This window comes from Onychomys torridus, chromosome 1, assembly GCF_903995425.1.
Source record: "Onychomys torridus chromosome 1, mOncTor1.1, whole genome shotgun sequence".
Taxonomy (NCBI): domain Eukaryota; kingdom Metazoa; phylum Chordata; class Mammalia; order Rodentia; family Cricetidae; genus Onychomys; species Onychomys torridus.
In genome coordinates, this window is record NC_050443.1 from 31,173,737 (window position 1) to 31,186,660 (window position 12,924).

Genomic DNA, 12,924 nt, shown 5'->3' on the forward strand with positions numbered 1-12,924 from the left:
GTTAGGAGGGAATCTCACCTGCAGCATAGCAGATCCACAACCTAAATCCTAATTCCCCATAGGACTCTGTCCAGGTCTTCTTGAAAATCAGTTTGTCTATGTCAGCATTTATAATGAGTGTATCTCACCTCCTGCTCTGACACTAGGTAATCGCTGAAAGCCTTGATTGACAGCTACTCTTCCTGTCGAGGTGACCCTGGGCCTATTCTCAATTCTTTATTTTCCTATTCCATTGGATTCTTAAACTTTAATTACCCCCCCCCCCCGGCAACTTGGGGCATAGACAGCTTAAATCACACATCCAAGTTTAAAGATAGACCCAACCTCCTCCTCCTCCTCCTCCTCCTCCTCCTCCTCCTCCTAATCCTCCTCCTCCTCCTTCTCCTCCTCCTCCTCCTCCTCCTTCTTTTTTAAAGGATTTATTTATTATGTATATATACAGTGTTCTGGCTGCATGCCAGAGAGGGTGCCAGATCTCATTACAGATGGTTAGGAGCCACCATGTGGTTGCTGGGAGTTGAACTCAGGACCTCTGGAAGAACATTCAGTACTCTTAACCACTGAGCCAGCTCTCTAGCCCAGACCCAACCTTCTTAATGATCTGCTGTAACTAGCAATTGTATTGAAGTTGTCATTTTGCAAACCACTTTCATAGGCTGGCAGTGTATCTCAGTAGTTGAGTCCTTGCCTACCTAGGTTCAATTTCTAGCACCTTGGAAAGAAAACAACAGAGAACACATTCTCTCTCTCTCTCTCTCTCTCTCTCTCTCTCTCTCACACACACACACACACACACACACACACACACACACACACACTCACACTTGCATCCATACAATTAGCTCAGTTAAACATTCCTCCAATAAATGTACTCCATCTATCATTCCAGAAGGAATCTGATAAAGCCCATGGCAAGGCCCTCTGGTGTGTATGGATTAGAGCAGCACAGGGCCAAAGAGGAGGCAAAAACCAAGCTGGTGCAGCCACAGCACTGTGTCAGGGAGCTGCAGAGAAAGCTCCAGGGACGGAGCAGGGTGGGGGGTGTTGGCATATGAAAAGTCCACCATACACACACACACACACACACACACACACACACACACACACCATACACCACATACCACACACACACACTCACCCCCTTACTCACTCCCCCCACATACACCTCCCCCCATACACCACACACACCACATACACATATCACATACACATATGTGGTGTCAGCTAAAATACCTGTTAGGCCCAGAGGACACAGAACCATCTTATGAAATTGTCAAGGGTACGACTTTTTCTTCCTTCCCTGCCTCTCACTTCTGCCTGCCCCTTCTCCTTTCAGGAGGGCTCAGAAGAGCAGCTGGCGATCTGTGTGAGGAAGAACAAGGACAAGAAAACATGTCACCGTCCGTCTGCAACCTACAGAGTCTATTTAGCATGAGCTGAATTAGGAAAGGGGAGAGAATGCACTCTAAGTGAGCGGGAAATCCCAATCGTTATGTGGCCCAAGGTTTGCAGTCCTCATGGTTAATTCGACCAAGTCTTCAAGCTCATGGTTTAAAATCATGCAAGGTTGTTGATTTCCTATGAGTAACCAGAGAAGCATGAATTGACCTGTGTTTTCATTCAAGGACAACAGGAAGGGGTGTTGGGAAAAAGAAAGAGAGAAAAGAATAACTACTTTCTGGTTATCAAAAGTAATTCTGAGAGAGAAGGACCAGGAAAGCTTGGTTGGGTAATAACAAATCAGAAGATACCATAAGCAAGAGTCACAATTAATCCAATTTCCTGCCCCTGAGATTCTAAGAGAAAAGAAAGTTCACAAAGCATGTACACAAACATCAGTACAGTGGTGTGACCCACAGATAAAAGAGCTTTAAAAAACCCACAAAGGGCTGGAGAGATGGGTCAGAGGTTAAGAGCACTGACTGCTCTTCCAGAGGTCCTGAGTTCAATTCCCAAGCAACCACATGGTGGCTCACCACCACCTGTAATGAGATATAATGCCCTCTTCTGGCCTGCAGGTATACATGCTGTATAAATAATAAATAAATAAATCTTAAAAAAAAGAAAACCCACTAAACCCAAAACAAAGTTTCACTTGGAGGCACCTACCTACAATCCTAGCTTCTGGAGGTGGTGGCCTGAGGATGGTGAGTAGCAGGCTAGCCTGGGCTAGATAGCTTGATCCTGTTCAAACAAAGAGTCAAACAAATAATAAAAACCCACAAGTGGATGCTGAAATGTAAGATGTTGTAATGTATAAACCATAAAAATGGCTGATGTACCTCAACATGGCAGTTGTTAAATACACTCCTCCCCCTGCCCAGTGTGTGTGTGTGTGTGTGTGTGTGTGTGTGTACAGATTTGTACAGTGTATGTGTGTGTGAGTGTGTGTGTGTGTGTGTATGTGTGTGGTGTGTGATGGTGGTGGTGGTGTGTGTGGTGAGTGCTTGTGTATGTGTGTGTGGTATGTAAGTGTGGTATGTGTGTAATAAGACAGAAGCTCTGTGAAATACTTGGCGTTTTGTGTGCAACAGAAACGAAGGTTTCACAAAACAGTGCCGATATTTGATCTATATAATGGCCTCCGATAGTTTTCCTTTTGTCCTAGCCTTGTCTGTGTCTTTAAAAATGTGCAGGTAGGACACACTTCAAACCTTAAAAAACAGGTCACCATTCTTGAAATCAAGTAGCTTTGATCACACTGTCCTGCAAAGTAATTGTGCTCAGGTGAAGTCTCTCTTCAGTGTGTGAAATTCTCCCTTCTCCGCCATCCTGTTTATACTCGGAGTGGTCAGATTTCAGCTGTGCGGATGCAAAGTGGTAACTTACACTGATTTAAGTTTACATCTCCATGGAATTTACGTAGCTTTGTGAATGGGGACTGAACCCAGGGCCTCGGGCACAGTTGGCACACGTGTGTTCTTCCACTGAGTTCTGTCCCCAACCTTCATGCATTTTACATAAACCAGACTTGGAGATTCTTTTAACAGTCCCTTTAGTTTTGTCTCCTCTTTTGTGAATTGCCTATTTCTATGTTCTGTCTGTTTTCTTAACAGTTGTCTCTTCTTTACTGACTTATTAGTTGTAAGACTTTGTTATTCTTGATCCTGAGCCTATGTTATTTATAGACTGATTTTTCCCCAATTTGAAGATGAACATGTCATCATTAACAGGGTCTCATTGTGAAGCACAGACTGCCTTAAATTTGTGACAACGCCCTTCCTCATCCTCTCAGGTGTGAGGTCACAGGTGTGAGCTACCATGTCCAGCTGAGCCTTATGTAGAACGATAGTGAGAAATGTAGCAATTACTTTTTTACTTTTTTACTTTTTTTTTTTTTTTTTTTTGGAGCTGAGGATCGAACCCAGGGCCTAGCAAGCGCTCTACCACTGAGCTAAATCCCCAGTCCCCGCAATTACTTTTTTTTTTTTTTTAATGTGTTTCGCCTATATGTGTGTCTGTGCATGTCTGGCGCCCGCAGAGGCCAGAAGGCTGTTTCGGATTCCCCAGGAACAGGAGGTCAGAGAGGTATGAGCTGCCATGTGGATGTCGGGAACAGGAACCGGATCCGGATCCTCTGTTAGACCAGAGAGTGCTCTTAACCGCTGAGCCATCTCCCCAGTCTGAGAAATGTGGCAATTTCTCACATTAGGCTCCTGTGTATTTAAAGAAAACCCTCCCTATTTCTGAGGTCATAAAAAGTTCTTTACAGTTTCTTCTAGACGTAAGTTTTGTTTTATATATTCGATTCTTCATCCAGATTCAGCTTGTATTGAAGTCACACATCCAAGCATCTCCAACCTTCTCTTCCTCCTCTTCTTTTTTTTTTTCTCTTCCCTTCCCCTCTTCGGTCCAGACAAAGGTAATGCTGATGTGTGCATTCCATGCTCACGCCTGGTCCTAGGTGGACACTTTGGGAAGATCCTACCCGTTCTGCAGGTTCCCGGGCTATTCAGGAATTTGACGGCAGGGGGCGCTGTGCGAACCGCGCTGGGTGCGTCGGGCTCTCTGGCACGTCCTCTCGCCTCCTCCGGGCTTCCGGCGCGGCTCCTGCGCGCCAGCATGGACCGTAACCCGTCGCCTCCGCCGCCTAGCTGCGATCAGGAGGACGAGGAGGACCTGGCCGGGGGAGACTGCATTGGGAGCACGGTCTACAGCAAGCACTGGCTCTTCGGCGTCCTCAGCGGGCTCATCCAGGTGGGGAGACTCGCGCAGGCTCCCTCCGAACCAAGGGCGTGGATGGGATGCTAGAGGTTCGCGGTGCCAATCCCCTAACTTCACCACGCACATACTTTACTCGGATTTTGCTTCCCAACCCCATTGTCACTTCCGAAGTCTAGACTCTGGCATTCCTGTTTCGTCGGCTCTTGTCATAGTGGACTGCATAGTTTGGAGTCACACAGCCCTGATCTCCAAGACGCAAGCTCATCCCATGCTGGAAGCGTGACTCGTTAACCCAGAGCCTCGGTTTCTTTCACACTTTGTATAAAATAGGATAACCAGTATTATCGTACACAAGGCTTTTATGTAGATTGAGATTATAATGACAGCAGAGTTTTCAGGAACTGTCAGATTTTTCTGCCTTCCATACCGCCAATTCCTGTTTTTGTTGTTTTCAGAGCCATTTTCTACATAGTGGCCAAAACAGCCTTCCTTTTTATTACTTTTAAAGGGTGTTTTTGATGCTCATAAGAGAAAACTTTCTGTTTCTTCACTGGGGATCCAAGGCTGGTTGCACCCACTTCAGCCTCCTTTTACTCACAGTATGTTGTGTTCCATCTCCAGTAGTCTGTTGGCCATCTCCAGACCTGTACTGTGCTTTCTGAACTCTTGTACACACCTCTGAATGCTGGTCTCATTTGCCCAGGACAGAGTCTTGCCCTTCCATGAGAGTTCACTTTCTTCTTTTAAGAGAAATGTCTTTCTTCTCCCAGGAACAGGTCATTGGTCCTTCATTGTTCCCCCCATAGCTCTTCACCAGTTCAGCTAAGTCTGCCTTCTCTATTGTGACTGTTTCCATGTCTTTTCTACACTAATCCTAAACTGTTTCAGAGCGAAAGTTAGATTGTTGACATTTCATTCCTGTTTTCTTCTGTTGCGGTGCCTACAGACACTGTTTACTCCAGGAATATAGAATGTGTAGATCTATCCAAGGCTCTAGTTACTAGAAACTTTTGCCAGAGGAAATGCTTTAGGGATACTCTCTTGGAGACTTCTAAGTGTTATTCTAAGTAATAGTCTATTACTTGGAGAACTCTGAGTATTTTAACTAATCTTTTTTCTTTATGTGTCTGAAGATTGTCACACTTGAAAGTGACAAGTCCGGCTCCGATGATGATGAGCAACAGATGGAGCTTGCTGAAGAAATGGAGACTGAGATTTGCAGAGTCTGGGATATGTCCATGGATGAGGTATGAGGATGGAAGTGAAATTCTGAAAAGACTCAAGAGTGAAGAGGTTTTAAAAAGATTCATTCCTTCACTGTTCAAGGGACTATAGGCTCTCCGGTTTGTGGTTCAGGGTATGAAGTCCCAGGAGCTCTTAATGTCAAAATTATGCCTTGAACATATATACAGTTTCATCCTATGGACAGTATGGTGTATTTAACATAAATGTGAACTAAGATAGCCATGACATCACTAGGCAGTATAATTTCATAGGGCCACTGACATATATGTGTGTGTGTGTGTGTGTGTGTGTGTGTGTGTGTGTGTGTGTGTACATATATACATACATACACATATGTAGTCATCATCGACTGAAACTTTATTATGTAGTGTGTGGTTTATAATTGGCATACCCCACAGCTAACAGATTTAACTTTTGCACCTTATATTCCTTGGTGAGCGTCATCTCTTTGGGGTCGCATATCCACTCTAGGATCACCTGTGTGGTATGCCCCTTTAGGTAATGTGGGTGGAACAAAATCTCCAGGGAGAAAGTTCCAGGCCACTGTAGTTACTTTGTGAACAGAATTTTTTTTCTGTTAATTACCATCACCACCCCCCTTTATTTATTTATTTATTTATTTATTTATTTATTTATTTATTTATCTTTTAAGGATTTTGGAAACCCAAGTCCTGATATTGGATGTAACTCAGTAGCACTTATCTCAGTTTTAGGTTATTACATGGTAGGATTTAGGGGGTGACTCCTAACCCATACCCCTTTCTCACCCCCAGCTTCTAACTTAAATCTGGCAGTCAGCAAATGTGTTTGGATAAGTTAATGAGAATTCTGGATGGTCAGAAAAAATGTATTTGGTACAGAATAAAAGGGGGGCTATTCTCTGGTGTGTCTCTGTCAAGTTAGATTTGTTTATGGGTTTGTTCTACTGTCTTAGGACCTAGTACCACCAAGGCTCTTCCGGTACTTTTGTCTTTTTATTTGGTTGGGTTTTTTGTTTTGTATTTTTCAAGACAAGGTTTCTCTGTGTAGCCCTGGCTGTCCTGTAGACCAGGCTGGCCTTGGACTTACAGAAATCACCTGTCTCTGCTTCCCAAGTGCTGGGATTAAAGGTGTGTGCCACCATCACCCAGCCTACTTGTGTCTTTTAGACACTGTTCCTGACCTTTGATTTTTCCCTTGTGGATGAAAGGAAATAAGCAGGAAATTAAACTTTTAGGGTTGTCTGAGCTGTGGAGCTGTATGCCACATCTAAATTGCTAATCATTTTTGTTTGTAGGACGTGGCTTTAATTCTCCAAGAATTTAAGGCTCCTGACATATTCATGGGAGTGCTGGCCAAATCCAGGTGTCCCCGATTAAGAGTAAGTGTGTACAGTTCTTCTCTCCAGTTTTGCTTACCGGCTATAAATCAGTGTCAAAATACTTATTGAACATTCTTAGGTAGCATACTCCTTGAAATGACTAGATATGTAGAATTTTAGATTTGGATTAGGTTAGGGAGATCAATGACTTGATTTAACAGCTGTGGAAACCAGATAGGCATAACCATACTAGGCTGCCAATAAGTGACAGAACCAGAAACTGTGCCTAGACCCGCTGTTTATTTCTCAGTTCATTGTTCTTTTCATTCACAAAGGCCTCCATTGCCTAACAACGTCTTGAAGTTGTTGCTGGTCAAGACTCCCACAGTCTAATTGTGAGAACTCTGTTGTAAAATCTACCCGCACGCTCTTCCTGGTCGAGGGCGGTCTGCATCCTGGCTCACCAGCATGCCACATTTCTGGCCTTCCCTTCCCTTTCAGTCTGTTACTCAGTGTCCCAAGAGCGACAGCTGGAACTCTGTCTGTCTCTGTGTGCAGCACACTCCCTGAGCAGTGCAGTGTCCTGAGCTTTCCTACTGTGTCTGTCTCTGTGTGCAGTGAAGTCCATGAGCAGTGCAGTGTCCCAGTGTCCTGAGCTTTCCTGCCATGTCTGTCTCTGTGTGCAGTGCACTCCGTGAGCAGTGCAGCGTCCCGAGCTTTCCTGCCGGGTCTGTCTCTGTGTGCAGTGCACTCTGTGAGCAGTGCAGCGTCCCGAGCTTTCCTGCCGGGTCTGTCTCTGTGTGCAGTGCCCACGATGCGTGATTGTCTTATGTGTTGAGTGACTGTAGTCAATGAACATCCGCTCTCTACTCTTGGCCTTTACTCCTCCTTTGAGACACACATGATAGATAAAGAGTCTCAGACTAAGATAGCAGGTCCAGACTCAGCTTGTGAAGACGGAGCTGGAGTTTGAGCCTGTGCCCAGCTCCAGTGTAACCCTAGTTAGTGTTTCTTCTTTTCCTTTGAGACAAAGTGGAAAATTCCGTGGGGTGTATTACAAATCGAATGTTGAATGAAGATTAAAAAATACTTACGTATTTATGGAAATGGGTGCTTTGTCTGCGTGCATGTCTGTACTCCATGAAAGTGTGATGGGGCAGAAAAACTACTATTGTCAAGTGACATCATAGCCTTGGGATCGCCATATACCAAGGTACTGCTCACATGTGGATGGCCCTGCTGTATGGAAAACTACTGTCCTGCAATTCACATGAAACTTCAGCACACAGAATTCTATGCAGGCTTTGATGATGGTAAAGAATGTCTCCATTCCTGGTTTGTATGTATTTTTATGCATTGCTTTTCTGATTAACCGCATTAGTGTACAAGAGTCTTCCCTGTGTGCCAGCAACAGCCTCACGCACCTGATACACACTCTTTCTTTGTTGTACTTGGAGACAACATGGATGGATTAGCCTATATTGTCTAGCTGTGTGCAGGTGCATGTTCATACTGTGACCTGGTCACCTTAGCCATATTGATGATCTGGATGAGAAGTGTCTCCCAATTGCTGAGGTATTTGATCTCTCGGTCCCCAATTGGTATAGCTGTTGGGATATTTGTGGAATCTTTGGGAAGTGAAACCTCACTAGAGGAAGTATGTCACTGGGGGTGGTTTTGAGTTTTATACTCTCCCCCACTTCCTGTTTACCACCTGCCTTTGAGCTTGCTGTTCCTGCTGCCATACCTGCCACTCCTTGCCTTCCAAGCATGATGGATTCTTATCCCTCTGGAACTGTAAGTTGAAAACCAGCCTTTCTCCTGTAAGTTGCCTACTCATGGTATTTTTGTTGTGGCAATAAAAAGTAACTGCAGTTCTATAGTTCCTTATTATTTTCCTTCATGTACTTAACATGATTTATAAGTAGCAGTTTGTTCATCTATGTAAGCCTTTACTAACCTGATTGCTGCAGGAGTGTGGAGGTTGATTCTGTTTTTGTTCCTTGTTGCATATCCAGGAGGCTTGCAGATAATTTTAATTCTGTGTTTTTGGAAGGTTTGTGCTGAAGGGAAGAGACTGTGTTCTTGAATGTCTTTGTTTGGTCTTAAGTGTTCTTATAGTTCTCACGTTTCATGTATGGAGCCTGTATGCTCTGTGTTTCTGTGTGCAGGGTGGATCCCTGAGACCTAGGAGGAATGGAAGCTTCTCCTATATCTACTACAGAACAAGAGCACAAGACCAACTCCTCAGGAGTCACTAAATGGGAGCCTCAGTGATGGGCCTGCCCCCATCAATGTGGAGAATGTGGCACTCTTGTTAGCTAAGGCCATGGGCCCAGATCGGGCTTGGTCACTGCTACAGGAATGTGGTCTAGCCCTTGAGTTGTCAGCAAAGTTTACCAGAACCTGTGACATCCTGAGGATCGCTGAGAGAAGACAGAGGTAATGCCAGCCTGCCATACACTGTCTGTGGTGCCTGCACATGTAGGCTTGCACAGACTTTCAGCAGTAGGTAGATGGGAGTGCAGAGATGATGTAGTCTCAACCCCTCACGAGCACATGAGGAGACTGAAACACATCTGCGGATTATGGTGTAAGTGAAGAGGCCAAAGTAAAATTTTACTCATCATCATGATCAGGGTACTCTTCAGCTTAGTGTGAGTGCCCCACTACCATGCATCCTCAGTTCTGTAAGAATGGTATTGATGCAGGTCTGTGAGCGTGCTGCCTGGTAGGCCAAGGCAGGAGAACCATGAGTTCAAAGACACAGGGATTTAGTGAAATCCCGTCTCAAAAGTGAAAAGAGGCTGGGCATGTGGCTCAGTGGCAGACCATCTATTTATCATGCATGAAGCCCTGAGTTCAATATCCAGTTTAAACACAAAGCAAAGCTATTTACTTAAATATTACACCCCCCCCACACTCTCTCTCTCTCTCTCACACACACACACACACACACACTCACACACACACACACATACACCCACACACACACCCCACACACATACACACCCACACCCACCCACACTCACACACACCCACACACACCCACACACACCCACACATACACACACACACACACACACACACACTTACTTTACTCAAGTTTTTCTTTTTCTGTTTGTGGTAAGATAGATGTTGTAGAAAACAACAACAACAACAACAACCATAGGCAAGTGTGATGGCACACACCTGTAATCTCAGCTTTGGGGAGGCTGAGACAGGAGGACCAGCAGTTCAAGGCCAGCCTGGACTGTAGAGCATTAACTACCTGTCTTTAAAAAAAAGGAGGGGGGGAGAAAAGAAAAAGAAAGCAAATCCATGTGAAATTTGCTCTCTAGAGCATTTAGTGATTTTTGTGTGTGCAGGTTGCTTACAACCAGTTTCTAGTATATTTTCCTCTGAATTGATGGGACAGAGTATTAATCAGGCCTTCATTCCCATCTGACAACCATCGTTCGGCTTTCTGTTGAGTTGGAGCATCCCAGATCCCTCATCAAAGTAGAATGATAACAATATAGGTTGATTATCCCATAGCTAATATACCTGAGAAGGGAGGTATTCCAGGTTTCAGAGGTTTTAGATTTGAGCAGAGCTTCTCAACTGGTAGTGATGCTGAATGAACATTTGTGCTTACCAGCTTTGAAATCATCTTTGGAGAAATTACTAAGTCTATTGCCCACTTTAGAGTCAGGTTGCTAGTTAAGCTGTGGAATTCCACCAGGTTCTGAATGTCTAGATGCCTCTTACCAGGTAGGATTTGCATGTCCTCTCTCCCATTCCAGATTGCTTGTTAATTTTGTTGATCGCTTTCTTTTTTCCCAACACTGGACACTGAACCCGAGACCTCGTCTATGCCTGGCAACATTGCAGTTCCCGAATGATGATGTTCCCAGCCCACTCTGCTGTTTTCAGCCTTTGTCTTTTGATCACAGTGTTTTGAACCCTCTTTAGTCTTTAGAGGTTTTGCTTTGCTATTAAGAATGAACCAGGACAACTGAATTTGCTTGTTTCCTTCTGTGGAATTTCAGAGCACTGATACAAGGCATGCTTGAGAAGTGTGACCGGTTCCTTTGGTCACAGCAGGCCTAGTGGGTGATCTGTCGGGACACGATATCACTTTGACCAAGTGGAACCCTGCTCTGGAACCTTCAGAGGACTTTGCCACAGAAGGAAAGGGGATACCCCAAGCCATGCCAGGAACAGAACCTGGCATGCTGCTGCTGCTGCTGTTGCTACCATCTCCACCTTGGCACTTTGCTCTCGTGGCTCGATGACCTCAGTTTGTCAACCAAAGTCAGCTCTCGGAAGAAGTTGGTCACGGTTCAGTGGCACCAGCATGGGACTGCTCACTGCCATGTGGTATTCAGTGCGAACAGTGTAGTGTTTGCCATGTTAGTACATCAGGGAATTGTTTTCTACTGTGGCAGATCTGTTGTGGGCAGACGCTTTGCTATGTGAGACAGATAACATTGTGAACTGGAGTTCAGTACTATTTACACTTGTCTGAGGCCATCTAGAAATTACTGAGTTACGACTTAGAACAATGATATTTTTGTTGACATATGTAATAAACATTGAAAATTCAAACTAGAGTTTTAAATAAAATTGCCCACATTTGAGTTGAGCTCAATTTAAAGTATTTTTCTAGTATTTACTTGATATTTTTTATTCTAAACTTACATATACTGACTCATCACTGGAAGTATATTATCTGTAATTTTTAAAGAGTATTACCCAAAAGAGTCTTGCACTTTTTTTTCCCCTTTCTTTTTTTGGAAACAGGGTCTTACTTTGTAACTCTAGCTAGCCTGGGACATGCTAAAACAGGTCGACCAGGCTGGTCTAGACCTTCGAGATTTGCCTGCCTTTCTCTGCCTTCTGAGTGTTGGGATTAAAGGTGTGTGCCACCCGCCCACACACACTTTTAAAAATTATTTTTAAAAAGCTATGGTAAGAGAAAGTCAAGCACTAATATAAGTTATAACAAATGATGGTGTTGTTTAAGCCATGTTACTAGATTGTCATTTGTGAACCTTTATGTTGTATTGGTAATAAATGATGAAGGTTTTGTTTGAGCAGACCGTGGACATGAGATTGATTTCTGAGCAGTTTGCAGGAACATCTTGGGTAAATCCAGTGTGGAGTGGTGTTAGACATACTGAATAAGTGACTTTTTCTTTCCCCCATTTACACCAAGCCAGAGAAGCACACATTCTGTCATATCTATCCATGATGTGGATATGATCTGCCCTAGGAAACTGAAGTGGTTGTCAGGGAAACAAGCAGCACCTGGGTTTTGGGTGTGTTGGCTGACGCTGAATGTGAGACTGTACTGAGGTAATGGGAGAGAGCTCTCCCTTCCCTTTCTGCCTTGGTCACTACATAGTGGCTAAAATATAGCCCAAAGCATGTCTCAAGGCAAGCAGATGCCAAGAATTGGCATGGCTGCCATCATCCTCGTCTCCCTGTCTATGGCAAGTTACTGCAATCATTATTTCCCAACAAGTATTCCTGGCCCATGTCACGTGAATTTATCTTCCAAGGCAAAGAGAAAAGAAAATCCTCTTCAGCCAAACATTGACATTAGAACAGTCTGAGCATGAGGCAGTGTTTTCACAACTACTGTTTGCTGAAAAGTTGGGGACACACTCGATTTGTGGCTGTCTCACTTTCATTTTTGTGTCTGGGTCTGACTACTGACCACTATAGAGTGACAGAGCAGACAAGAGCCTGTCCTGTGAGGGTGGCCGCTTAACCTGGGTATATCTCCCCACTATGATCTTGGTGAGGGACTTTGTCTCTTTTAAGTTTTGATTGTGTGGATTAAACGACAGCTTTACCATAGGATCTGGCACCTTGGAACTGAGTGTAGAGCCACCTGCCCAGGAGTAAGAACTGACATTCCATGTAGAACATGTAAATAGGTCATTGAAATCTGCCTGCCTCTGCCTCCCAAGTGCTGGGATTAAAGGTATATGCTACCACTGCCCAGCTATGTCAATTATATTTTCAACCCTCCCGTTGAGTTAACATTTCTTAGTAAACTTGGGACTCAGTTGAGTTTTATGCCCCCAGGAATCCCCATGTGCACTCACAGTAACAGAATCTGCTGCTTGGGAGAGCTCCTGCTCTTGACTTATTGCTTTGTTTCCTCAATCTTGAAATTCTAAATGGTTTCTGTAGTAGGACAACCACATTTCTGGTTTTCATGG

At 44.3% G+C, this 12,924-nt stretch overlaps 1 protein-coding gene across 2 annotated transcripts; it reads left to right on the forward strand.

Moving 5' to 3' along the window:
* Window positions 1–4,037: 4,037 nt before the first annotated feature.
* On the forward strand, window positions 4,038–11,304 carry LOC118590137 (protein SAAL1-like). Of its 2 annotated transcripts, none has more exons than XR_004945712.1 (5): window positions 4,038–4,197; window positions 5,298–5,411; window positions 6,686–8,506; window positions 8,881–9,151; window positions 10,741–11,304. XR_004945712.1 is itself a non-coding variant. In XM_036198011.1 (5 exons), the coding sequence occupies exons 1-4, from the start codon at window positions 4,063–4,065 to the stop codon at window positions 8,968–8,970; spliced, it is 423 nt and encodes a 140-aa protein (XP_036053904.1). In that variant the 5' UTR covers window positions 4,038–4,062; the 3' UTR covers window positions 8,971–9,151; window positions 10,741–11,304. The 2 variants fall into 2 exon arrangements, 1 of the variants encoding a protein (XP_036053904.1); XM_036198011.1 differs by having other exon boundaries at window positions 6,686–6,769.
* The last annotated feature ends 1,620 nt before the right edge of the window (window positions 11,305–12,924 follow it).